This window comes from Chionomys nivalis, chromosome 7 (assembly GCF_950005125.1).
Source record: "Chionomys nivalis chromosome 7, mChiNiv1.1, whole genome shotgun sequence".
Classification (NCBI taxonomy): Eukaryota; Metazoa; Chordata; class Mammalia; order Rodentia; family Cricetidae; genus Chionomys; species Chionomys nivalis.
In genome coordinates, this window is record NC_080092.1 from 59,092,247 (window position 1) to 59,119,418 (window position 27,172).

The window sequence follows — 27,172 nt, forward strand, 5'->3', positions numbered from 1 at the left end:
TAATCCCAGCACTTGGGAGGCAGAGGCAGGCGGATCTCTGTGAGTTCGAGACCAGCCTGGTCTACAAGAGCTAGTTCCAGGACAGGCTCCAAAACCACAGAGAAACCCTGTCTCAAAAAACCAAAAAAAAAAAAAAAAAAGAGGATCAGTGCCTTTTGGGATCGCTATTAAAACCGTAAATTATGTTGCTTAAGAGTAATGGATAGTCTCAAAGTTGTGTAGTCTGGGAAGTTAAAAATAGAAGTGCTATCAGCATCAGTGTATGGTGAAGGTCCATTCCTCTTACGGCAGTGCCTTCTTGCTATGTCCTCAAATGGTAGAAAGAGCAGTAAAGTCCTTTGGGTTTCTTGACCCAGCTGTCAGCTGACCCAGACCACCCTTTGTCGCCAGTATCATTCAGAAGGTCTCTGTCCTCGATACCAGTCAGTTTTCCTCATCAGTTCTATCACCTTGGTGTTTAGAGTCGGGGAGGGGAACGAACACAAACATTTACACCATAGCCGTAGGTGAAAGAAAGAGCATAGACCTTGAAAGAAGAGGTGCTGGGATACTGATGTGAGGGGGCTGTTTGTGTTTTCTGATCTCTAAAACTTGAAGCTGGAAAAGTACTTCCTCACCTCTGTTTCAACCACAGCTTGGATATGCCTATCCTTTCTTTTGCAGCAATATCCCAGCCCCGAATTCTGCTGTATAGTAGTACCCTGCGCTGGATGCAAAATTTCTGGGCAACTTGGACCAGCGTAACAAGGCCTATCTGTAGAGGGAAACTCTTCAATAACTTGAAGCCCAGCAAGAAGAAACTTGGCCAACACTACAAACAGCTTTCCTGTACTGCACTCTTTCCCCAGCTACAGGTTAGACTCTGACAGAAAACAAGGAAACTAAGAAAGGGGAACCCAGCTAAATGTTATATTGACTCATCCCTTTGATGTCCGTTCTTCAGTTCTTTGTTCTTGATACCAGGTACATTATTGGGCCTCATTTGCCCAGCAACGGGGCATCCAGATTGAGTGCAGTCAGGGCCACGTCTTCACTCGGGGAACTCAGCGGCTTATACCTCAAGGTCAGGCCAGAGTTTCTATTCCTCCTAGTCTGTTCCTTCATTCTCCTCTTCTCTAATGACTCACATCCTTCATGCCATCCTACATGGACTGTATGCTTCTTTTCTCAGCTGGCACAGTGATGCGGCGCCTTATTTCTGAGTGGAGTGTGACCCAGATGGTGAGTGACTTAAGTCAGGTGACTGTGCACCTGATGGCTTCACCTACTGAAGAGAATGCTGACCACTGCCTTGATCCCTTGATAACCAAGACCCACCTACTGAGCCTGTCTTCCCTTACGTACCAACGGCACAGTAATCGCACCATTGAAGAGGTACTGTTTGACACTCTTTTTTACATCAGTTATATTAGTAGGTGTTGCAGTTTAAGTGAGCAAAATAGACTACTGGTGTCTTAAATAACAGAAATTTCTAGTGGTTTCGGAGACTTGCGAGGTCCAATAATAGAGTGTCAGTCATGGCTCTTGCTGTCATGTGGGCCCTACCCTCCTTCATGTCCTGATCCAGTCTTAATTATCTCCTGACTCCAACTATGATCACATTAGGGTGAGAGGTAAGGTTCCTAACCATAGCATGTGTGTCTTTATGATACAGTTACTTGGTGTAGCTGTGTCAGCTTTTCTTCTTCCTTTGAAGACTGCTTATCGGGTGAGTAGGCATGTTGGGTGTGGATGTGTGGGCGTGTACGCATGCAGGTCGGAGGACAGCCAGTGTGGGTGATTTTCTCCTCCCGCCATATTAGTCCAGGAGACCCAACTCAAGGCCTCAGGTTTGGTGGCTGCACCTTTACCCACAGACTCATCTCACCAGCTTTTAAAAATTTATCTTTATTACATTTATTGTGTATGTCTCCAGGCTTGGTGGCAAGATCTTTTTAAGTGCTGAACCATATCACTGGCCCCTTGCTGCTATGGCTTTTTTTCCCTTCAAACCCAAGCTTGATTTGAATTTTCTGTCCTTCACCACTGCCTTAAGTGTTTGCAAAGCCTTGAGTTCAAACCCCAGCACAACCACTTCCCCCCATAAAGAAAATCTCTTGATTTCTCCCTTTAACAAGTCTGTTGGTCTTCATGAAATGAAGTAAAAGTTTTTAACACTTCATGTAGTGCTGGCTTTCTCCGTCTCTCCCAATTATGAACAGCTTTTGAAATTACCAGATTCATGAAAAATGCATTAGGTACAGTTAGGAGTAAAGTAATGTACAGACTAAGACCACTTAATATTTCTTTCTTCAGGGTCTTCTCATCTCTTCCCCCAGAGCCACCTTGGTTTAACACGTCTGTCTCTGCATTTTTTTGCCCAGGAGTAGTGGTGGAATGTCTGTGTAATCCTGGTGTCCTTTGCCCTTTCCTCAGGAGCTCTCTACTCGAGATGGTGACCCTGCCTTTCATACACATCAACTGTACTTGGTAGACCTACGGATTTCCTGGACGACCACCAACAGGGACATTGCCTTTGGCTTATACGATGGCTACAAAAAGGCAGCTGTACTCAAACGTAATCTCTCTACTGAGGCCCTGAAAGGTTTGAAGATTGATCCCCAGATGTCAGCCAAAAAGCCAAAACGTGGTATCCCACCTAATGCCCAAGTCCCACCTCACGTCAGCACTCCTAGCTTCAGTGGACGGCCTGATAAGGGATCATCAGGAGGTAGGCTGGAGCAGATGATGCTCGGGTTTAGGGTTAGAACATGAACATGGACTTGGAAAAGGTTTTATTAAACTAGCATTTTTATATGTTTGCCCATCTTAGGTTTATAAAGCTTCCTCATAAAGAGGAAGCGTCAGAAATCTGACCCTTTGTCCAGGAAGAGATCAGCAAGTATTGAGATCAAAAGAGCAAGTTCCAGGACAGTCAGGGCTACACAGAGAAACCCTGTTGGGAGAAACAAAAAAAAAAAAAATTGTTTGTTTCTTTTCTTTCTTTCTTTTTGTTTATTTATTTAGGCAGAGTTTCTCTGTGTAACAGCTCTGACTGTGCTCTTTTTCTAACTTTTAATGTTGAACATTGAGCTCAAGACTTTGTATTCTATGCAAATACTAACACCATATCCACAGTCTTGTATCGTTTGATCTAATTATTTTGTTCAGGCAACAAAAATTTAAGTACTTAGTTGGCATAAAACTGAAACACAGCTGAGTGGTGGTGGCGCACGCCTTTAATCCCAGCCCTCGGGGAGCAGAAGCAGGTGGATCTCTGTGAATTCGAGGCCAGCCTGGTCCACAGAATGAGTTCCAGGACAGGATCCAAAGCTACAGAAAAACCCTGTCTCAAAAGGGAAAAAACGGAACTGAAACAGTATTAAGTTCTTTATCTGCTGAGCCATCTCTCCAGCACCCTGGGAAAAAATTTAAAAGATAAGACTAGGGCAAGAAATGTGTGGGTGAGCCTGAGAACAAGGTGAAAAGTGGTAAATGCCACAAGAAGAATTCAAAGACTAGGGACTTTACATGACAGGGCATGCAATCAGGCAGGGGTTTATTGAGGCAGTAACATTTGAGCCTAATTTTAAGATATGGCATGATTGGAATGTGTGGGAATGGGAAAGGGGGCAGTCAATGCAAAGGGAATAACCTGAATTGGAATGGCATTGGGAGAGGGTGCTGTGTTCAAAGGAGAGTGAACAGTTTTCTCTGACATGGTACCAAATGGAATGAGAAAATGGGTTAAAAAGAAAACACAGAGATCATTTGGGGACCTTCCTCGCAGGTCCTTCTTCATTAGGGACAGTGAAGCACTGAAGGTCTTTGACTAGACTGTGATAGATTTTGGCTGTTAGGAAGGTAACTGTAGCAGTGGTGTATGTGAGAGGGCTGTATGTGGACAAGCAGTTGAGGAAACTATCACAATATGTCAACAGGAGGCAGCAAGGACTGAAGGAGGCGGAGCAGCTGGAATGGTTGTGATAGATGGAATGCTGCTGTGTGCATAGACATGGCTGCTGGAAGAAGTTAAAGTGAAAAAAGAAGCTTGGTGTACAGCACTGTAGAGGCAGTGACATTAGTCTCAGTTCGAGGGCCAGCCTGGTCTACATATATTCCAGGATGGTCAGGGCCACATAATAAATAAACTGTGTCAAGCAAAACAAGTAGGGGTTAAAGAAGTGGCTTAGTGATTAAGAGCACTGGTTGCTCTTTTAGAGGATCCAAATTCAGTTTCCAGCCCTTAGGGTGGTAGTCTGCAACTCCAGTTCCAAAGAATCTAATGTCCTCTGGCTTCTTTAGATACTGTGTATGTCTGATGCCCAGGCATACACATTGAGGCAAAACACGTATACTTAAAATAAAAATCTTTTTTAAAGGGCAGGTGGTATAGCTGGGTAGTAATCACATTCACCTTTAAATCCACCACTTGGGAGACAGAGGCAACTGAATCTCTGAATTCGAGGTCAGCCTGGTCTAAGAGTGAGTTCCAGGACAGCCAAGGCTATTACACAGTAAAACCCTGTCTCAAAAAAAAGAAAAAGAAAAAGAAAAGGAAAAAGTGAGTGGGTAGTGATGCCTAAAGGTTTGTGGCTATTGATCTGTGGGCACATTGGTAACTGTGGTATCAGAAATAGAAGAGTCATAGACTGAAGAGCTTTGGACCTGTGGGAGTGGTAGGATATCTAGGCAAGTCTGACATCTGGAAATGAGTCTAAGGCTTTAAGCTAGAGATAAGAGTTTCTGAACATTTCTTCACAGAGCTAAAACTTAATGCCAAAAAGATGATAGTAGTAGGCTGGAGAGATGGCTCAGAGGTTAAGAGCATCGCCTGCTCTTCCAAAGGTCCTGAGTTCAATTCCCAGCAACCACATGGTTGCTCACAACCATCTGTAATGAGGTTTGGTGCCCTCTTCTGGCCTGCAGTCATACACACAGAATATTGTGTACATAATAAATATTAAAAAGATGATAGTAGTTGCTATTGTGTAGTTGACACTCTGCGAAAACATTTTTATTTCATTTTTTAATGAAATAAAATGTAATGAGGCACCAGACCTCATTACAGATGGTTGTGAGCAACCATGTGGTTGCTGGGAATTGAACTCAGGATCTTTGTGAGCCACCATGTGGTTGCTGGGAATTGAACTCAGGACCTCTGGAAGAGCAGCCAGTGCTCTTAACCATTGAGCCATCTCTCCAGCCCCTGAACTCAGGATCTTTGGAAGGGCAGGCAATGCTCTTAACCACTGAGCCGTCTCTCCAGCCCCGTTTTTATTTCATTAAGTCGTCACAAGAGCTTTATGAGATAGTTGCTGTTATTTTACAGATAAGGAAACTGAGTCACAAAGAGTATAAGCAAGCTGCCCAAAGTCACAATTGAATAGTTGTTAGAGAGATAGGAACTTGACCACAGGCAAGCTAGTCTAATTCTGACACTACTCCTAACCATAATACTTTGTTAGACAAACTTACTAAGAGAAAGGAGGGGACATGCCAGGGTCTCAGGAGATACTTTAAGACCTTCGGGAGAAGTAGCCAAGCTAGAATATGTTACCATTGCTGACGAGGGAGTGGGAGGGAATAGTCATAACCAAGTCTGAAAAGGAGAAGAGCAGGGACTGGAGAAATGGCTCAGCAGTTTAGAGCACTTGCTGCTTTCACAGAGGACCTGGGTTCAATTCCTACCACTGTCATGGTCGGGCCCTTTGGAAAAAAACTAGTGCCATTTAAACTGGTGGGGTTTTTTGTTTTGTTTTGTTTTTGTTTTTTGTTTTTCAAAACAGGGTTCCTCAGTAGCTTTGGAGTCCTGGAACTAGCTCTGTAGGACCAAACTGGCCTCGAACTCAGAGATCCGCCTGCCTCTGCCTCCCGAGTGCTAGGATTAAAGGCGTGCGCCACCCGGCTAAACTGGTGTTTCTATTTCTATTGGAAATCTTTTATTAACATTGATGGGGGAACTAAGAAACTTTTACTATTTTGGATCAAGGGTGGGGTAGAGCGAACTGAACCGGTGTTCCGGGTTGAAAGATATATCTCAGCCCTTACCTAGATAGGAATTAATGGAAGATCAGTGTGGCCCTGGATATGTTCTCTTTCCCTTTGAGATGGTGACCTTTCCCCACTTCTTTCCCAGGTGCTTACATGTTACAGAAGCTGATTGAAGAGACAGATAGGTTTGTAGTATTCACAGAAGAGGAGTCCGGTATGAGTGACCAGTTGTGTGGCATTGCTGCCTGCCAGACGGATGACATATACAACCGAAACTGCCTTATTGAGCTGGTTAACTGCCAGGTACATTTTCTTTATAGGATGCCAAAAAAAGGCTAGATCCCAATCATATTGTTTACTTTGCACCAGTTAAAAAAATATTTTTTAAAGATAGAATTTTTTTAAAGATCTTTGACCCCAACACTTAGGAGGCAGAACCTGGTAGATCTCTGAATTTGAGGACAATATAGTGAGACCCTGTTTCAAAATAATTAAAATAAACAAAACAATAAAATAGGATCCCACTGTATAGCTCAGATTGGCCTCAAACTTGACCATCTTGCCCTGGTTTGTTTGTTTTTTTTTTTGTTTTGTTTTGTTTTGTTTTGTTTTGTTTTTTCGAGACAGGGTTTCTCTGTGGCTTTGGAGCCTGTCCTGGAACTAGCTCTTGTAGACCAGGCTGGTCTCGAACTCACAGAGATCCGCCTGCCTCTGCCTCCCAAGTGCTGGGATTAAAGGTGTTTGTTTTTTTTTTTTGTTTTGTTTTTTTTTTTGGTTTTTTCGAGACGGGGTTTCTCCGTAGCTTTTGGTTCCTGTCCTGGAACTAGCTCTTGTAGACCAGGCTGGCCTCGAACTCACAGAGATCCACCTGCCTCTGCCTCCCGAGTGCTAGGATTAAAGGCATGCGCCACCACCGCCCGGCTTGCCCTGGTTTTTTGAATGCAGAAGTTATGAGTGTGCTTCTCCACATCTAAACTGAAGAAGGGTGGATAGACCTCAGATTTGTTCTGTTAGTTTGGTTGGTTGGTTTTTGTTTTTTTGGTTTGGTTTGGTTTGGTTTTTTGAGACAGGGTGTCTCTGTAGCTTTGGAGCCTGTCCTGGAATTCACACTTGTAGACCAGACTGGCCTTCAGCTCACAGAGATTCACCTGCCTCTGCCTCCCGAGTGCTGTGATTAAAGGCGTGCGCCACCACTGCCCGACCTGTTTGTTTTTCAAGACAGGGTTTCTCTGTGTAACAGCTCTGACTGTCCTGAAACTCATTTTGTAGACAAGGCTGGCCTCAAACTCAGAGATCTGCCTGCCTCTTCCTCCCGAGGGCTAGGATTAAAGGCGTGCACTAGTATGCCCAGTAGATTTGTCCCTTTCTTCAGGTATCCTAAGTAATCATTTCTGAGTATAAAACCCAGTGACATTCACTCTGTAAACCTGAGTCAGTCAGATAAGTAACCTGAAGATCCTTCTTGTCTTCCGTCTTGTATAAGACTCTGATTTTCTCTTTGACAGATGGTCCTGCGTGGAGCAGAGACAGAAGGCTGTGTCATTGTGTCAGCTGCCAAAGCCCAGTTGCTGCAGTGCCAACACCATCCAGCTTGGTATGGTGACACACTAAAACAAAAGACATCCTGGACTTGCCTGTTAGATGGCATGCAGTATTTTGCCACCACTGAAAGCAGCCCTGCTGAACAGGATGGCCGACAGCTCTGGCTAGAGGTCAGTCAGCATGGGTGGGAAGGCCATTCTGTCTCTACTTAAGTCCCTTTTACTAGAACCACTGGAAGATTCTTCACAGTACTTACCTTCTGCTTAGTAGAAAAAGGAAGCTGCTGACCCCTTGATGTGAGCAGCCTCTGTGGTATAGGAACACAGTACTCTAATGTCTTATATACCAGCTGTAGAGTAAACGGACAAAAACGTCTTTTTTTTTTTTTTTTTTTAAATTTTATTCTGCCGGGCGGTGGTGGCGCACACCTTTAATCCCAGCGCTTGGGAGGCAGAGGCAGGCGGATCTCTGTGAGTTCGAGACCAGCCTGGTCTACAAGAGCTAGTTCCAGGACAGGCTCCAAAACCACAGAGAAACCCTGTCTCGAAAAACCAAAAAAAAAAAAAAATCTTTTATTCTTTGATGCGTTACATTCCAATCATAGTTTCCCATGTTTGCAGTCTTCATAGTCCTTCTCTCCCTTAGATCACTTCCTCCTGTTTCCCTTTGGAAAACCAAACCAAACCAAACCAGGCCTCACAGGGATATCCACCAAACATGGCACATGGATATAGGCAGGCTTTTTGTCAGGACCACCAGTTCCCGAATAAATGCACAGAGGCTTACTATTAATTACTATTAATTGTAATGCTTGGTTGATGGCTCAGGCTTGTTACTAGCTAAATCTTACATTTTAAATTAACTCATATTTTTTATCTACCCTCTGCCACATGGCAGTGCCTTCTTTCAACACGGCACGTTTGTCTTGCTTTGAGACTCCTGAGAGACTCTGTCCTTCTTCCTCCCATCATCCTCTCAGTTTGGCTCTCCTGCCTAAACTCTACCCTTCCAGCTATTGGCTTTTTTATTAACCATTGAAAGTAATACATATTTACAGTGTACACAGTTTCTTCCACAGCACATGGCCTATCAATAAGACTAGACACAAACCCTCATCACAACTGGATGTGGTAACCTTGTAGGAGGGAAGGGGTCCCAAGAGCAGGCAATAAAGTCAGATATACTCCCCCACAACACACAAACTCACACACACCCCACTTTTAGGAGTCCCATAGGACCACCAAACTACACAATCATAAGGTATATGTAGAAGACCTAGCTTGGACCTAGCTTAGACCCTACAGGTCTGTGTTTGTCACTTTGGTTTTTGTGAATCTCTATGAATCCTGCTTAAGTGATTCTGTGGGGCATGTCCTTGTGCCTTCTGACTCCTGTAATCCTTCTTCCCCCATGGCACCACCTAGTGTTTAGCTGTGGGAACTTCTAAGTTTTTAGTCCCTCTTAATGTCACACTAACAGGCAATTAAGAAAATAGACAGTGGGTCTGAAAACTTTGTTTTGTGTGTTTGAAACAAGTCTTGCTATGTAGTCTTGAATGGTCTCAAACTCTGTGTAGCCTAGGTGACCTCCAACTGGAGATCATTTTGATTCCGCTTCTGTAGCGCAGAAACCTCTGCCACATGGCTAGACAAGTCTTTTTATGGCCTTTCATCAAGGTGATTGGTTGTTTCAGCAAAGCTATGAGATCAAATGGAAGACTATTTATCTAGGAGTCTGGTTGTTTGACAATTACATCATTGTACATTGTACAGCTATGAGCCCTCTTGAATCAAATGAGAAGGTGCTTTGAAAACATTAGATGTGTTCAGGTAGATAGTAGCCCATACAGCCACTTTTTTTTCTTTTTTTTTTTTAAGTCAGTACATTGGCAAGACAGTGTTTCTGTTAGCTGGTGAGACTGAACACTTGGCTAAGGCTGGGGAAGGAACACTGCAAGATAGAGATTGATTGAAGGCTTTTTTTTTTTAAATTTATTTATTATATATACACTTTCCAGGAGACAGTGCCCGATCTCATTACAGATGGCTGTGAGCCACCATATGGTTGCTGGGAATTGAACTCAGGACCTCTGGCAGAGCAGTCAGTGCTCTTAACCTCTGAGCCGTCTCTCCAGCCCAGTTGAAGTCTTTTTTTTCTCCCCCAAATTGCATTAGCATTAAAGTACAGATCCTTGGAGTTAGAATACTATTGTTTTGTCTTTCCCTTGTAACTTTGTAATTAAATAGATCTGCCATCTGATCTAATGGGTTTCTATATATTTTTTTTTTTTTTTTTTTTTTTTTGGTTTTTCGAGACAGGGTTTCTCTGTGGTTTTGGAGCCTGTCCTGGAACTAGCTCTTGTAGACCAAGCTGGTCTCGAACTCACAGAGATCCGCCTGCCTCTGCCTCTGCCTCCCGAGTGCTGGGATTAAAGGCGTGCGCCACCGCCACCTGGCTTCTATATGTTTTTGAGATTTTCTTTTTTATTTATGTGGTTGTGGGTGACCGCAAAGACCAGAAGAGGGTTTCAAGTCTGGAACTAGAATTATAGGTAATTGTGAGCTGCCATGTGGGTGCTAGGAATTGAACCTGGGATCTCTGCAAGAACAGCAAGTGCTCCTAACTGCTGAGCCATCTCCAGTCCTTGAAGCATTAATATTTTTTAAAAACGTGTTTGGGTGTTTTGCCTGCATGTATGTCTGTGTATTAGGTGTGTGCTTGGTACCTACAGAGACCAGAAGAGGATATTGGATCCTCTGGGTCTGGAGTTACAGTTGTAAGCTGCTCAGTTGATGCTGGGAATAGAACCTTCATCTTCTGGAAGAACAGCCAGTGAGTGCTCTTAACTACTGAGCCACCTTGCCAGTCCTGTGATACTTTTTTTTTTTTTTTTTTTTTGGTTTTTCGAGACAGGGTTTCTCTGTAGCTTTGGAGCCTGTCCTGGAACTCCCTTTGTAGACCAGGCTGGCCTCGAACTCCCAGAGATCCGCCTGCCTCTGCCTCCCGAGTGCTGGGATTAAAGGCGTGCGCCATCACCGCCCGGCTGTGATACTTATTTTGTTGTTTACCTTGGCCTCCAAGGCAACAGTGTCAGAATGCTTTTTTTTTTTTTAAATGGGTGTATGTATAAGTGAGCATGTCATGTATGTATAGGGATGTGTGCCTATGCATGTTCAGAGAAGATGGTGTCAGGTGTCTTACTTTATCAAGCTGTGTCTTATTCCCTTGAAACAGGGTTTTTCATTGACCCTGAAGCTAAACTGGGATCCTACAAGCCCTGGCAATCTTCCTGACTCCAACCTCCATAGAATTGGGATTACAGGCATGAAAGGGCATCCCTAGCTTTTTACATGGGTGCTGGGGATTTGAAATTACTGTATGTGTGAGAGAGATGTGTGTATTTAGAGGTCAGAAGATAATTTTGTGGAATTGGTTTTGCTTTTTTTATGTGTATGTAAGTGCCTAAGTGTCTGTGTATATACCACATACATGCCTTCAGACACCAGAAGAGGGTAACCTATACCCTAGAACTGGAATTACAGGTAGTTTGAGTTGCCTGTTGTTGATGCTGGAAACTAAACCCTGGTCTTCTGGTAGAACAACAAATGCTCTTAACTGCTGAGCTATCTCTTCCTTTCCCCTTTTATGTGAGTTCCAGGGATAGACCCTAGCTTCTCAGCAGCAAGCATTTTACCAGTTCCATGGCCCCTGGCTGTAGTTTTTGAGGTCTCACTGTATAGTATTAGCTACCTTGCACTTGATAGGTAAACTAGGCTGACCTCAAAATCTAGCAGACTCAAGAGATCTGTCTTTTGCTGATCCCAATTGCTGATCTCGTGGTGTTAGCCATCATACTTCAGTTCAGGGTGATTTTCTCTCTGAAGATACAAAATACCAAAAAGCACAGAAAACATACTAGCCAGGCATCTTAGCCCATGTTTATAATCCCAACACTTGAGAGGTAGAAACAAGAAAGTCAGACTTTAAATATATATGTGTGTGTGTATTATATGTATAGGTATAGCTATATATTATATAGTTATATGTATATATTGTGTGTATGTGTAGTATGTGTGTACGTGCATGTTGTATGCATATGTATGTAGATATAATACATGTATGTGTATGTGTGTGTGTGTGTGTGTGTGTGTGTTGAGTATTTTTCTCTGTATGGACTAAGATGACCACACTGTCATTAGGTGATACAACCTGTAGCAGGCTTATTCGGGGGCCACCAACTTGCTCCTAAATCATGACAAGGAGGATTATTACTAGTTATGAAGGCTCAGCCTTAGCTTATGCGTGTCCCACTTGCTCTTATAACTTAAATTAACCTGTTTCTCTTCCATCTAAGTTTTGCTTTGGAGCTTTTTACCTTTCTTTCGTTACGTATGCTCTACTGTGTGCCTAGCTGACCTTGGGTATCTCCCTTTCTTTCTCCCTTGTTCTCTCGTCTTTTGTTCTCTTTCTCTTCTCTGCTTCTACTTATTCTCTCTGCCTACCAGCCTCACCTATCTCTCTACTGCCTAGCTGTTGGCTGCTCAGCTTTTTATTAGACCAGTCAGGTGCTTTAGGCAGGCAAGGTGAAACACCAACACATTTTTACCTAAATAATTAAATGCAGCATAAGCAAATGTAACACATCTTTACCTAGTTAAACAAACGCAACATAAACAAACCTTTACACACCTTTACATAGTTAAAGTAATATTCTGTAGCATAAACAATATAGCACATCTTTACATAAATAAATAGTATTGCACAACAATAACCTCTTGTTTTTGTGAGGGTCTCAGCTGTGTATACCAGGTTGTCCTGGAACTCACTGTGTAGTCCAGGCTGGCCTCACAGCCTCTTACTGAGATTACAGGTATGGGACTACCATTGGGCATGCAATCTGTCATTCTTTTGCAGCATAAAATTACTTGAAACACGACCATCTATGGTGGTGTTAGAATAAGCCACCTTTTCCCCAGGAGCTAAAGTTCCTCATTCTGTTCTCAGGTGAAGAATATTGAGGAGCACCGGGAACGTAGTCTGGACTCTGTTCAGGAGCTGATGGAAAGTGGGCAGGCAGTGGGAGGCATGGTTACCACAACTACAGGTCAGCTCTCTTCCTCTCCTATGCTATGATTTGGAGTAAATGTGCATTCCAAAGGGGTCTCATTTACTTATCTAACCTACATTTTGCATTTTTTTTCCTTTCAGTTTTTTTTTTTTTTTTTTTTGGTTTTTGGTTTTTCGAGACAGGGTTTCTCTGTGGTTTTTTTGGAGCCTGTCCTGGAACTAGCTCTTGTAGACCAGGCTGGTCTCGAACTCACAGAGATCCGCCTGCCTCTGCCTCCCAAGTGCTGGGATTAAAGGCGTGCGCCACCACCGCCCGGCTCCTTTCAGTTTTTGAAGCAATGTGTCAGTCTGTATAGGCTGCCCTCAAACTCATGGTCTTAAGCTGCTGAATGCTGGGGTTACAAGCATGAGCCACATACTGTTTTTATTTAGCTTTTGGCAGTACTGGGGATCAAACTCAGGGTCACTCACATGCCAGGTGTTTGCTGTACCTTAGAGTTACATACCAAGCCTTATCTCAGTATCATCCATCCATCTAGCTCTATATATAGTTGCAATATATAGCCACATAATACATTTTTACATAGTTAAAGTAATATTCCACAACAACAGCCTTTAGTCTTGTTTATGTGAGGGTCTCACCTGTGTATACCAGGCTGTCCTGGAACTCAAGAGTTCCAGCCTCTGCCTCTCAAGCGTTGGCATTAAAAGTGTGTGCTACCCCCATTCCCCTAAAAATGTAAGCCTAGTGGTGATGCACATCTTTAATCCCAGCACTCAGGAGGCAGAGGCTGGCGGATCTCTGTGAATTCAAGACCAGCCTGGTCTACAAGAGCTAGTTCCAGGACAGGCTCCAAAGCTATAGAGAAACCCTGTCTCGAAAAAAAAAAAAAAAAAGTACAGTGTGCCATTTTCTAGAATCTCTCCTTTAGAGATACCATAGATGAAAGTAACCTCATACAGCCGGGCGGTGGTGGCGCACGCCTTTAATCCCAGCACTTGGGAGGCAGAGGTAGGCAGATCTCTGTCAGTCTACAAAAGCTATTTCCAGGACAGGCTCCAAAGCTATAGAGAAACCTTGTCTCGAAACACAAAAAAGAACAGACAAACAAAAAAAAGTGTGTGCTACCGTGTGTGGTCCCAATTTTTCTGTTTTTTTTTTGTTTTTGTTTTTATTTATGTGCATTACTGTTTTGTTTGCATGTAAGTCTGTGTGGGAGTATCTGATCCCTTAAAACTGGAGTTACAGATAGGTATGTGCTAAGAATTGAACCCTGATCTTCTGGAAGAGCAGTCAGTGCTCCCAACCTCTGAGCCACCTCTCCAGCTCCAGTTTATCTATTTTAACACGAGTGTATGTTGAAGTGGTAGTATTTTATTGCTGTTTGAGACTGACAGCCACATTTCTGGAATTTCTTAGAGTCATACAGATGGGAGGCTCGCACCATACCTTACTTAGAGAATCTTTTTCACTTCTTCCCAGATTGGAACCAGCCAGCTGAAGCTCAGCAAGCCCAGCAGGTCCAGCGGATCATTTCACGTTGTAATTGCCGAATGTACTATATTAGTTACAGTCATGACATTGACCCTGAACTAGCAACTCAAATTAAGCCACCTGAGGTTCATGAGAACCAGGAAAAGGAGGATCTCTTAAAGAAGCAGGAAGGTATTCAGGATTTAAAGGCTTTTTAGGGAGGACTGGGGATTTGTGAAGTAGTTATTTCCTTAGTGGTTTTAAGACAGTAAAATTATTAAAGGGATTCCTGTGCAGTATGTCTGTACTTTAAGTTCAGCCGTTAGAACAACCAACTTGTAGTCTTAGAAGAAATAGGGACTATGGATATTACTTGCTATTCTGAAATAAGCATATTCCCAAGTATCTTTTATTCCCTTTCTGTTGGATTGACTAAGAGAAGTGGTTCCCATGTCTGTTAGGCTGGGTGTGGTAGTCCACAACTTTACTCTCAGCATCTAGGAGGCAGAGGCCTTTCAGGCAAGCCAGGGCTACATAGTGAAACCCAGTCCAATATATGTGTGTGTGGGTGTGTGGGTGTGTGGGTGTGTGTGTGTGTGTGTGTTAGGAGATTGAATATTTAGGGAGAAACTTGAACCTCTTATTTAACTGCTAACAATTATCTAGGGGCTGTGGATACTTTCACTCTCATCCACCACGAATTGGAAATTTCTACCAACCCAGCTCAGTATGCTATGATTCTGGACATCGTCAACAACCTGCTGCTCCATGTAGAACCCAAGCGGAAGGTGAGCATTAGCCCTTCTAGAATTCAGGTTAGCCTCACCTGCACTTTGACCTTGTCCTTACTTGGATCACAGTAAGTAAAGTAATGCTGGGCTGATGAGGTGGCTCAGTGGATAAGAAAGAATCTCTATTAGTTTGATTGGTATATCTTCTCAATTAGTCATAGTTGTTAGAAATCATATAGTTGCTGGGCAGTGCTGGCACATGCCTTTATTCTCAGCAGTCAGGAGGCAAAAGCAGGCAGATCTCTGAGTTCAAGGCCAGCCTACTCTACAGAGTGAGTTCCAGAACAGCTATGGATGTTACATAGAGAAACCCTGTCTCAAAAAACCAAAAGAAAAGAAATCAAATAGTTAAGGTTTAAGTGTCTCTAGGACTGTAGAGTTTGTTCTAACCAGTTCTCAGTCAACCATACATCTCTAACAATGGTAACTACACACTTTTGCCTCCATCTCTACATTGTAGTTTATGCAATCCATATTGCAGATCTTTTACATTGACCTACCCCTTATTCTTGCTACTGATCATGACTGGTAAAGGTCAGCTTTCCAGAAGAGGGCCCCATTCACTTTTCTACAAAACTTACTCATTTAGAAAATGTTAATTCACGGTGCTGGGAGTGTACTTAGCATGCGTGAAACTCTGCGGTTTTATTCACAGCACCACACAAAAAATTACACATTTCCCTTTTCCCTTCTTTTAGGAGCATAGTGAAAAGAAACAGCGTGTCAGGTTCCAGCTTGAGATCTCCAGCAATCCTGAGGAGCAGCGCAGTAGCATATTGCATCTGCAGGAGGCTGTGCGGCAACATGTGGCCCAGATCCGGCACTTAGAGAAACAGATGTATTCTATCATGAAGGTATTCACCCCAGGTAGCCTGAGGACAGAGAGCTCGCCTGCAGCAGACAGGGAGGATCTCTGTAATTTCTTCTCTCCTGCTTCTCTAGTCTTTACAGGATGACAGCAAGAATGAGAACTTGCTTGACCTGAACCAAAAACTTCAGTTACAGCTAAACCAGGAAAAGGCCAACCTGCAGCTGGAAAGTGAAGAGCTCAACATCCTCATCAGGTACCCAGTAGTCTTTCCACTCAGTTGAGAGCTGGGCTGTCTTTCTTACCCGTGTTATGATGGTCTAGGTCTAGTGTGCATTCTAATGTAGAAGTAGATACAGGCACCTCTTCCCATAAGCCTTGCTGAGGTTGGCCATAGTGGTAAGTGCAAACAGGAAAGCCCTCCTCTGGGTTCTCACTGGAGTGCTCCTGGGAAAGGCTCTGCTACAAAATTAGGTACCTGAGAAATATAATTTTTGTGGCCTGAGCAGTGTATATCTGAACTGAAAGTACATTAAAACTGATTACTAAAGAACAAAATTGAGGTTGGGCGGTGGTGGCGCACACACGCCTTTAATTCCAGCACTTGGGAGGCAAAGGCAGGCGGATCTCTGTGAGTTCGAGGCCAGCCTGGTCTACAGAGCAAGTTCCAGGACAGGCTCCAAAGCTACAGAGAAACCCTGTCTCAAACAAACAAAAAAGAAGAAGAAGCTATCCAACTACAAGATAGGATTTCTATTGCATAGTTCAGAGTGTCAGAAAAATGCATCAGTAGGAAAAAAATTAAGCATTAGCTAAGCCAGAGGTTGGTCTCTGGAATTAGAGTCTGCAGCATTATGAGGCACTCCTGCCTGTGTGTTCTTTCCCTAACTTGTTTGGCTCTCCTGTTCACGCATAGATGTTTTAAGGATTTCCAACTGCAGCGGGCCAACAAAATGGAGCTGCGGAAACAACAGGAAGATGTGAGTGTAGTCCGTCGCACTGAGTTTTACTTTGCTCAGGCACGTTGGCGCCTGACAGAGGAAGATGGACAGTTGGGAATCGCTGAGCTGGAGCTACAAAGGTTCCTCTACAGCAAGGTATTGGGGTACACAGTCATACAGCACCAGGCTAGTCCGGGGTCTTAACCTATTCCAGTTCAATCCATGTAGAGATAAAAGGGCTAATTATATGGTTATTAATGATGGTCATGATTAGAGACACATTGACCTATAATAAATGATAAGTGTATAGATAAGATTAATCAGCCTAGGTGGGTGGTGCATGCCTTTAGCCCCAGCACTCATGAAGCAGAGGCAGGTGGATCTCCTGAGTTCGAAACCAGCCTGGTCTACAAATCAAGTTCCAGGACAGCCAAGGCTACACAGAAAAACCCTGTCTCCAGAAAAAATTTATAAATAAATAAATGAATGAATGAATGAATGAATGAATGAATGAATAAATAAATAAATAAATACAATGGGGGTGGGGGCTGGAGAGATGGTTCAGCGGTTAAGAGCATTGCCTGTTCTTCCAAAGGTCCTGAGTTCAATTCCCAGCAACCACATGGTGGCCCATAACCATCTGTAATGAGGTCTGGTGCCCTCTTCTGGCCTGCAGCCATACACCCAGAAAGAATATTGTATACATAATAAATAAATATTAAAAAAAAACAATGGGGGTGGTTTATTCATAAAACTAAGGCTGAGAGGGAAGTAATTTTCTAAGTCAAGCTGCAATAGCACCATTCTGATACAGCATTTCTGCAGATGTCCTACACTGGGAAAAATATTACTAGGGATGTTTGAAAATAAATGAGATATTTAAATATCACAATAACTAAAAGTATTAACAATTGGGGGTTTAACTGGTGTTACTCATGAGAAACACTAGATTAGAGGATTTGTAGATTGTATATGAGATTGAAGCTGGGCAGTGGTAGTGCATACTCCACTCAGGAGGCGGAGACAGGCGGATCTCTGAGTTCATGGCCAGCCTGGTCTACAGAGCTAGTTCCAGGACAGGCTCCAAAGCTACAGAGAAACCCTGTCTCAAAACAAAAAACAAACAAGGGAAAAATAGTAACAGTTGCGATTGAAAGAGATATTGATAAGGTGTGATGGTGCGTGCATATAAGTTCATCATTCTAGACGTGTAAAGAGGATCAGGAGTTCAAAGCCAGCCACGGGTACAGTTCGAGGCTTTATGAGATTCTGATTTAAAGAAGGAGAAAAATGTAATCGGGGTTAGATTAGCACATATAGTAATTCTCTTATCGAGTTCCTAAGGAAAGCTAATGAACAGGACCAAATCTGTCTGTCTATAGGTGAATAAGTCTGATGACACAGCAGAACATCTCCTGGAATTGGGCTGGTTCACGATGAACAATCTTCTCCCCAATGCTATCTATAAGGCAAGTCATTTGCGGGGGCGGTGAGGATGGTATTTAGGCAAGGCTGTGTTCGTTCTAGACAAGCACTCAACTAATCTACACCCCCATCTATATGGCAGGCCTTATTTCCCCATTCCTAGCCCGCCCCCACACACACTTTAGAGCAAAGGGTATTTGTGATGGCTTTTTCATATCAACTCATAATAGGAAGCAGTGTGATCTGAGATGGTATAGCTTGCCCAGCTTAGCAAGGCTGTTGGTTTCAGTTCTTCTATGGAAGGTTTGTGGATTGATTTGTTTTGTTTTGTAAGTTGATTTTTTTTTTTTTTTGTTTTTGTTTTTGTTTTTTGGTTTTTTCGAGACAGGGGTTCTCTGTGGCTTTGGAGCCTGTCCTGGAACTAGCTTTGTAGACCAGGCTGGTCTCGAACTCACATAGATCCGCCTGCCTCTGCCTCCCGAGTGCTGGGATTAAAGGCGTGTGCCACCATCGCCTGGCTCTGTAAGTTGATTTTTAAAAAGAGAAGACATTTAGTAGGTTATTTGCTTTGCCTTATAGGTGGTTTTGCGGCCCCAGAGTTCCTGCCAGTCGGGGAGACAACTAGCCCTCCGCCTTTTCAGCAAAGTCCGACCACCTGTTGGGGGTATCTCTGTTAAGGAACACTTTGAGGTTAGTAAACGGTACCTTGGGAACCCAGGGTCAAAGGGCAGATCACACTAAAACCTGTTAGACTGGTTAGTAACTAAAGACAAGGCTAATACCTGAGCTTAACTGCTTCTTCATCTCTTTCCCCCACAGGTGAATGTGGTGCCTCTCACTATCCAGCTGTCGCACCAGTTCTTCCATAGAATGATGGGATTTTTCTTTCCCGGTCGAAATGTGGAAGATGATGAAGTTGGTGATGAAGAGGATAAATCGAAATTGGTGACAACTGGTGAGAATTGTTACTCTGGAATGCCAGAAGAATAGAATAGCACCCAAAGCCACTTCAGGAAAAGGATGTGTTGGTGTTTGCTTTTTCATAGGAATTCCAGTAGTGAAGCCTCGGCAGCTGATGGCAACAGATGATGCAGTTCCACTAGGCCCTGGGAAGGGTGTAGCACAGGGTTTGACCCGGAGTTCTGGGGTCAGAAGGTCATTTCGCAAATTACCTGAGGTATGGCACATGTCCCTAAAGACTGAAAAATCAGAGAAACTGATTGTGGTAATGCACTCTATAATCATAACACTTGGGAGACAGGAGTCGGAACATCATGAGTTCAGGGGCATCCTGGACCACATGAATCCTGTCTCGCAAAAGAAGCCCTCAAAAACAAAAATAAAAACATTTTAATATGCTTAAAAGGTTTTTTTAGCCAGGCAGTAGTGGCACGTGCTTTTAATCCCAGCACTTAGGCAGCAGAAGCAGATGGATCTTTTTTTGTAGCCTGGTCTACAGAGTAAGTTCCAGGGCAGCCAGAGCTGTTGGACCTGGCTGGGTCTTTTTCTTTTGAGTTTATTCCAAGGTTGAGAAGATGGGAGTAATATTTAGGATATTTTATTTCTTCTGGTTTTAGAGGCTTATACTCCTTTCTTGTCTTTCCTAGCACCCAGTTGATGATATTGACAAGATGAAAGAGCGAGCTGCCATGAACAATTCCTTCATATACATAAAAATCCCACAAGTTCCACTGTGTGTCAGTTATAAGGTATGTCCCATCCCAGCACATTCTAGAACAGAGTAGGAAGGGAACTAAAGATGATAGTGACAACCAGGCTTCCTGTGAAAGTGAGCCATGATGACAACCCTGCTCTTGCTTCTGCTTCCTGCAGGAGTCAGTACCAATACCAGGCTGAGGTAGGGGAAATCCAGTCTGTATCTGTAGGTTGCTGTCATAGGAATTATACTCCGAGTACTGTCTTAGAGTCAAGATGGCAGCTGATGTAATTTTTTCTTCCTCCTTTTCCTTTTGCAGGGTGAGAAGAACAGTGTGGACTGGGGTGACCTTAACTTGGTGCTACCCTGTCTGGAGTACCACAACAACACGTGGACATGGCTGGACTTTGCTATGGCTGTCAAAAGGGACAGCCGAAAAGCTCTGGTTGCCCAGGTATCTCGCCAGGGCTCATGGCTGTTTCGTTAGCAGGGACTGGCAAGTAAATTGCCTTCCTAGGGGCATTTTGTTTTACGCTATATTAAAAGATAGCCAAGAAAGGGGCAGATAAAATGACTGATTTTGTCCTTGACATTGCCACAATATGATCAAATATTTGCTGTTTTATTTCATGTTAACTATCAAATTTGAGGGAACTAAGGGCTGCTACAACCTCAGCTTTAGGGATTCTGATTAGATTGTAAGCTTCTTGAAAGCAGAAACCATTATTTATATACTTTATTATTTATATATTTTGAACTGCCCCCTTGTGCTTTGCATGTAAATTTAATAAATTTTTAAATTGGTTCAGTTTGAATTGTTTGGCCTTTCCACTAATATTTTTGCCTTTCCTTTTACTCCTTTCCACTTGCCAGGTAATCAAAGAAAAGTTAAGGTTGAAACCTGCAACAGGGTCTGAGGTCCGGGGAAAGCTAGAGACAAAATCGGACCTGAACTTGCAACAGCAGGAAGAGGAGAAAGCGCGGCTCCTTATTGGTCTAAGTGTGGGTGACAAGAACCCTGGCAAGAAGTCCATCTTTAGCAGGCGCAAGTGATCCGGAGATCCAAGTGACTGCAGTATCGAATCTGACTCTGGTTCAGGATCCAGGGACTTGAGGGTGGGCAGAGCTTCCCCTCATCCCACAGGATTTATGGGGCTTTGGAGCTTATAGGGAGCCGAGAGAGACACTTCAACAACTGGCCTGTCCCTGCAGGGCATGGTGGACAAAAGTGCTAAATTCCCTCATGCTTATTAGTTCCAGGGCCAGAAAGGCAAGAGAACCAGAAGGCCTATGGAGTGTGTTCAAGCCTAGTATCCTACTCTTGGGGGCAAAAGAAAGGGTGGGGGAATAGTTTTGATCAAGTATGATAAATTTTTATAAACAGACATATATATATATTTCTAAGTGTAATTGCTCTCCCTTTGTGCCAGTAAGCTGAGGGGAGGGTTTGATCCTCTGTGCCTCACTCCACTGCCTTGTTGTATGAAAGGTGTTACTGTTGGGGGAGGGGTCAGCTTCCCAATCTGTGTTCACTTGGGAGGATGGCATTAGGAGCCAGGGCTGGCCATGGGTACCTTCCTTTCCCTCCTGGGGAATCCCCTGGAGAATGGAGAAAAAAAAAAGATTTAAAGAAAAAAAATATTTTAAATTTGATGCTGGCTTCTCTCTTTTTTTCAGTTGTATTGAGTAAAAACGTTCAAGTTGTCTGTGTCCTTCCCTCCTCACTAACCCACCCATTTTTTAACTGCCACTGTAATATGACTGTGGCTGTTCTCCATTGCTTTGAAGTCGTACAATAGATACTTCCCAGCCTGGTACAATACTCACCTAAAGCTGATGGGTCTGTGTACACTGGAAGAGGCGGGGCTCCTGGGTACTACAGCATCAGAGAGAGGAATTGCTTATGTAACTGGGACAGCAGATTTAGCAGAAGGAGAAGAGGCAGAGGCTGGGGATGGGAACCGTGAGCTGTCGGCAGGGGCAACACACCCGGGTATCTGCTCCTCAGAAGGTAGGGTATGGGGCTCTTGCTGCCTATGAATGGGAAGTGAATGAGGTATGGGCCTGAGGCCAGAAAGTGCCTCGTTAGGAGCCTGTCAGTGATAGCCAGTGTGGGGGTCTGGGCACAGAGGCTGTTATGTGAATAGCCCCACTCAGGCACAGATTGTATTCCTGGTTTGTCATAGGGAAGACAAAACTGTTATTGTCATCAAGATTTTGAATTACGTTGAGGAAATCTAGGTCACATCACAAGGCCTGGGAATTTTCCTTCCCTCTAGAGCAGTGGTTCTCAACCTATGGGTTAAGACCCTTTGGGGTAGAACAGCCCTTTCCTTGAGGTCACATTAGATAATCTGCATTTCAGATATTTAGATTACAACCTATAATAGTAGCAATATTACACTTATTAAATAGCAGTGAAAATAATTTTATGGTTGGGGATCACTATAACATGAAGAACTGTATTAAGGGTTGTAGCATTAGGAAAGTTGAACTACTGCTTTAGAGGTTAAGACTTCAGAAGGAGTACCTGTTAAGATGGGTAGAACCTGCAGTGCCTCATGAGCAGGCTTAGAATAGTTCCCTTCTCAGCAGGGTGGCAACATCCAGGGTCCCTGGGCCCGAGGCTGGAAGAGCCTCTTCTGTGGTATGGGGGCCATCAGGTCAGGAGTGGAAGAACTAAGGGGACTACAGAGGCATCAGTGCCTGCATCAGGAGCTCCTCCAGCCAGTCCCACTGCAACTAGAGAAGCCTCTGTCTGAGTGGCCAGTGCCTCAGTTCATCAGCCTCTTCCTACCAGAGTTTCCCATGAGGCCGGTTAGGGGGCAGCAGACGCTGCAGGTAGGTCATTGGAGTCCCGGGAAGTGTGTCTGGGAGGAATCTAGAAGCAGCCAGTCTCAGGTGCCCTCTTCTCCATTTTTCTTTCTTTTTGTTCAGATTTTAGGCCTTGTGGCTAAAGGGTCTTTTGGAACTGTCCTGAAAGTTCTAGATTGTACCCAAAAAGCTGTATTTGCAGTGAAGGTAGGAGTCACCCAGTACAACCTATTAGTTTCAGAGATTAGGAGGAATAAATTGAACAGCATTATTTTCCACGAGTTATGCCTCTCCATTTGTAGGTGGTGCCCAAAGTAAAAGTCCTACAGCGGGATACCCTGAGGCAGTGCAAAGAGGAGGTTAGCATCCAGGTATGCAGAATTCTGAAAGCACGGTTAAATTTCTGGTGGAGAAAGTCCAACTTAACCTGCTTTTCTTGGCTCTACTTTCCCCGTGTTTCCACCTTGGTGCAATGTAGCACCGAAATAAGTCCTGAGAAAGTCGTTCTTAGTTGTAGACACTGCAGGTTCTGCCAGGGAACTCTCCTTAGCAGTGTGCTGGCTCCAGGGTTCTCAGGTAGTCCCAAATGAGCTCTCAGATGAAGCAGCACTTCATTTCAACACAAGGCAACACCTGATTTCTTGGCTACTCTTAATCAGCAATAAGCTTGTTCTTTCCTAACTTGCTGTTTTCTTTGTCTCTAGCGACAGATCAACCATCCTTTTGTACACAGCTTGGGGGACAGCTGGCAGGGGAAGCGACACCTCTTCATTAGTGAGTGGACTGGTTTTGTCTTCACCCACAAAGGCCCACAGACCATTCTCCTAACCTGACGCTATTCTGCTTTGCAGAATAGTATTTCTGTAATCCGAAAGAAGAGGGGAAAGGCTGGTGGGATTAGTTTGGGCAGGAAGTCTATAATGCCTTGAGCCCAGGCATTGTAGAACCCAGATATTGCCTAGACTTCTGGCGCTTTGCAGTGTGTAGCTACTGCAGCATGGATCTCTACTCCCTGTGGTCTGCTGTTGGTGGTTTTCCAGAGGCTTCTATCCGTCTCTTTGCTGCTGAACTGGTCCTTGTGCTGTGTAAGTGAAAAGTGGTAAAGGAAATAGAATAAGTTGGTGGGGAGGGGAAAACAGGATTGATATTCAATTCTGGAAGTCAGGGAGAGATGGGATAGAGGCTATAGAAACTGGCATAGATGAGACTTTACATACACCCATGCTCACCGTTCTCCACAGGCTATCTCCATGACTTGGGTATCATCCATCGGGATGTAAAGGTAGAGTTAAGTCTTTTTTCTTAGTCTGAGGAAAAACCTCAATAAGAAGTTCCAACATGGCCGGGCGGTGGTGGCGCACGCCTTTAATCCCAGCACTCGGGAGGCAGAGGCAGGCGGATCTCTGGTCTACAAGAACTAGTTCCAGGACAGGAACCAAAACCTACAGAGAAACCCTGTCTCGAAAAACAAAACAAAACAAACAAACAAACAAAAAGCTACAGAGAAACCCTGGCTCGAAAATCAAAAAAAAAAAGAAGTTCCAACAGGTCTGAGAAGGCACTGGGGAGCAGAAACAGTTTATTTGGGTTCCTATGGATGCGAAGGATTTTAGGTATGGGTCCTCCAAGGATAGGTTTGAATGCTGAGTGGACTGAAAGAAAGCCAGGTGTGGTCATCCCTGCCTATACCCAGCACTGTTGGGGGTGGGGGCAGGAGGAATGCTACAAGTTTGAGGCTAGCCTGATATATATACCAGATTCCCAGCTAGTCTGGGCTACATAACGAGACCCTATGTCAAAAATAACAATGAAGCTGGGCGGTGGTGGCGCACGCCTTTAATCCCAGCACTCGGGAGGCAGAGGCAGGTGGATCTCTGTGAGTTCGAGACCAGCCTGGTCTACAAGAGCTAGTTCCAGGACAGGCTCCAAAACCACAGAGAAACCCTGTCTCAAAAAACCAAAAAAAAAAAAATAACAATGAAAAAACCAAATCAGAGTCAGTGGAAAGAGTAAGATAATGTCCTTTCGCCCATGATTTCAGATGGAGAATATCCTTCTGGATGAGCGAGGTATGTCTTCTCCTCCAGTCTCAGGATGAATGTTACTTCTGCAAAAAAAAAAAAAAAAAAAAAAAAAAAAAGACGTAGGTCAAAACACTGTCTCCTTATTCCATAGGCCACCTGAAACTGACAGACTTTGGTCTGTCTCGTCGCCTATCCCAGGGAGCACGAGCCTACACCATCTGTGGCACTCTTCAGTACATGGGTGAGAAAGCAGCTAAAGCTCTGGTGGGGAGGAGCACCCAGGGAAGTGAGTGACAAGCCCCTTTCATACCATAGCCCCAGAGGTCCTAAGTGGTGGGCCTTACAACCACACTGCTGACTGGTGGTCCCTTGGAGTGTTGCTTTTCTGTCTGGCAACTGGTAAGGTGAGAGAACAGTAGTGGTGCTGAGCAGGGAAGAGAGCTTTACTTGGTGGAATAAAGACCTTAGAAAGCCTTGTCTTCTTCCTGCCTCCTACCCTTTTAATGTAGTTCCCAGTGGCTGCAGAGAGAGATCATGTGGCCATGTTGGCAAGTGTGACCCACTGTAAATCTGAGATGCCAGCTTCTGCCACTCAGGAGTTCTCACTCCTGCTCCATGAGGTGAGGGTACAAACTACTTTCCTTTTAGACTCCCAAGCCCATTGAAGTGATTTCCCAGCTCTTCTCTCTCTCTGATGAGGGTTGAGATGCTCCAACTACCCATTTCCCCTGTAGCTGGTATGGCAGATCTCATTCCTGAGTTTCTGCCACTAAATCCTTTCCTCACCAGAAGAGAAGGTCCTTTTGAAGAGCACGGGCCAGTTCTACCTTATCATCTGCAGGTTCATCTCCTTCATCCCCACCAGTCCTCCCACTCTCTCCAACCACCATGCTTCTCTTTCACAAATCTTCCTGCCTTCCATAGCTACATAGACTGTTTGCTCCCTCTCGCCTCTGTTTAGCCTTTCTTAGCGCAGTCTCCTTCTGTTCTCCTTCAGCTCTTATGCCAGAATCCTCTGCACCGTCTACGTCATCTGCATCACTTCCAGGGCCACCCTTTCTTTCGGGGTGTAGCCTTTGACCCTGAGCTCCTAAAGAAGCAGCCAGTGGACCTTGTCATGGAGACACAAAATACCAGTCCATTGGAGACCATGCCCTTCAAGGACTTTGACTGTGATCTGGAGTCCTTGGTCCACACCATCTCCGCTGATTCTCTACTGTAGCTTGGGGGCCAGCTGGAAACCTGAGGATTTTTACTACCAACTCAGTATGACCACCTTGAGGATCCAGTTTTTTCTTTGTTGTCCCTTACTATTCTATTGTAGGTATTGGGCCAGAGTTTAGATCTTTGGCATTCTGCAGCTGATAGCCAAAACTGTCCCTAATGCTTTCCTATCATACAGCCCACCTCTCAATCGCAGGCCAAGGCGGTGACCTTTATTTCACTTCTCCAGTACTTTCCTTAAGCTGCCAAACAAAAGCTTCTTAAACTTTACCATCTCCATGTTTTTCTGCGATACTTCCTTTCTTGGGCAATAATGACACTTTGTGAGATCCCGAGGTGCTATTTATGTTTAACAAACTAGTCAGAAGCAACGTGAATGTTTTTTACAGATTGCAAAAATTGGCATTTCAACACCTGAATAAATTTGCAGTTAAAAATATGACCTGCCAAGCCGGGCGGTGGTGGCGCACGCCTTTAATCCCAGCACTCGGGAGGCAGAGGCAGGCGGATCTCTGTGAGTTCGAGACCAGCCTGGTCTACAAGACCTAGTTCCAGGACAGGCTCCAAAACCACAGAGAAACCCTGTCTCGAAAAAAAAACCAAAAAAAAAAAAAAATATGACCTGCCAGGAGGTGGTGGTGCACACCTTTAATCCTAGCATTTGGGAGGCAGAGGCAGGAAGATCTCTGTGAGTTCGAGGCCAGCCTGGTATACAGAGCAAGTTCCATGATAGCCATGGCTGTTACACAGAGGACCCCCCCCCAATGAACGATATAGGAGTTGGAGAGATGGCTCAGTGTTGAGAATGATCATTGCTCTTGCAGAGGACTCAGTTGAGTTTTTAGCACTCAAGTGGGGACCTCATAAGTTCCTATAAATCCAGCTCCAAGGAGAGCCCACACCTCTGGCTTCCTTAGAGTGAATACCCACATACATAAACATACCCACACAGGCACATAAAAATAATTTAAAATTAATTTTATATGCCAGGCATGATGGCACATGCCTTTAAGTCCAGCGACCCAACAAGGCAGGTGAATCTCTGTGACTTTTGCCTGGTCTACACAGGACAGCCAGGCTGCATACTGAAACCCTATCTCAAGAAAAAGGGCAAAATGGTCCAGTGAGTAAGGGACTTGCTGTGAAGCCAAGACTCCCATGGGAGAAGGAAAGACACAACATATATGCAATCCCCCAAAGAAATAAATAAATAGATGAATGTACCTGGGCAGTGGTGGCGCACGCCTTTAATCCCAGCACTCGGGAGGCAGAGACAGGCAGATCTCTGTGAGTTTGAAGCCAGCCTGGTCTACAAGAGCGAGTTCCAGGACAGCTAGGGCTGTTACACAGAGAAACCCTGTCTTTAAAAAACAAAAAAAAAATAATAAAAATAAAAATAAATTAAAAGTTAAAAAAAAAGGCTGGAGAGATG

General features: G+C 44.1%; 2 protein-coding genes across 10 annotated transcripts in view; both read left to right on the plus strand.

The window, feature by feature from the left end:
- The window catches only part of Bltp2 (bridge-like lipid transfer protein family member 2), a 33,983-nt gene extending 12,652 nt beyond the window's left edge, over nt 1-21,331 (plus strand). The window contains exons 21-39 of the mRNA XM_057774273.1: nt 664-854; nt 964-1,063; nt 1,172-1,374; nt 2,416-2,710; nt 6,119-6,276; nt 7,479-7,685; nt 12,520-12,619; nt 14,066-14,248; nt 14,723-14,844; nt 15,546-15,701; nt 15,790-15,911; nt 16,572-16,752; nt 17,979-18,065; nt 18,601-18,711; nt 18,841-18,976; nt 19,068-19,198; nt 19,629-19,730; nt 19,998-20,132; nt 20,552-21,331. Coding sequence (XP_057630256.1) covers nt 664-854; nt 964-1,063; nt 1,172-1,374; nt 2,416-2,710; nt 6,119-6,276; nt 7,479-7,685; nt 12,520-12,619; nt 14,066-14,248; nt 14,723-14,844; nt 15,546-15,701; nt 15,790-15,911; nt 16,572-16,752; nt 17,979-18,065; nt 18,601-18,711; nt 18,841-18,976; nt 19,068-19,198; nt 19,629-19,730; nt 19,998-20,132; nt 20,552-20,731 — 2,900 coding nt within the window. The 3' untranslated portion in view covers nt 20,732-21,331. The remainder of the gene's footprint in view (nt 1-663; nt 855-963; nt 1,064-1,171; nt 1,375-2,415; nt 2,711-6,118; nt 6,277-7,478; nt 7,686-12,519; nt 12,620-14,065; nt 14,249-14,722; nt 14,845-15,545; nt 15,702-15,789; nt 15,912-16,571; nt 16,753-17,978; nt 18,066-18,600; nt 18,712-18,840; nt 18,977-19,067; nt 19,199-19,628; nt 19,731-19,997; nt 20,133-20,551) is intronic.
- Nucleotides 21,332-21,559: 228 nt separating this feature from the next.
- On the plus strand, nt 21,560-27,172 carry Rskr (ribosomal protein S6 kinase related). Of its 9 annotated transcripts, none has more exons than XM_057774911.1 (12): nt 21,560-21,689; nt 22,271-22,519; nt 22,616-22,699; nt 22,795-22,863; nt 23,197-23,266; nt 23,473-23,577; nt 23,734-23,774; nt 24,534-24,561; nt 24,668-24,757; nt 24,832-24,920; nt 25,026-25,136; nt 25,514-27,172. In XM_057774911.1, the coding sequence occupies exons 1-12, from the start codon at nt 21,633-21,635 to the stop codon at nt 25,736-25,738; spliced, it is 1,218 nt and encodes a 405-aa protein (XP_057630894.1). In that variant the 5' UTR covers nt 21,560-21,632; the 3' UTR covers nt 25,739-27,172. The 9 variants fall into 9 exon arrangements, with proteins under 9 accessions (XP_057630894.1, XP_057630889.1, XP_057630891.1 ...); XM_057774912.1 differs by having other exon boundaries at nt 21,619-21,689; nt 22,274-22,519; XM_057774906.1 differs by lacking the exons at nt 23,734-23,774; nt 24,534-24,561.

Bases quoted from the DNA above. Each gene is read 5' to 3' on its own strand.
- Rskr (XM_057774911.1), top strand. From the start codon at position 21,633: ATGGGAACCGTGAGCTGTCGGCAGGGGCAACACACCCGGGTATCTGCT. The intron at 22,700-22,794 runs GTAGGAGTCACC...CTCCATTTGTAG, and splicing joins AAGCTGTATTTGCAGTGAAG to GTGGTGCCCAAAGTAAAAGT. The intron at 23,578-23,733 runs GTAAGTGAAAAG...CGTTCTCCACAG, and splicing joins TGAACTGGTCCTTGTGCTGT to GCTATCTCCATGACTTGGGT.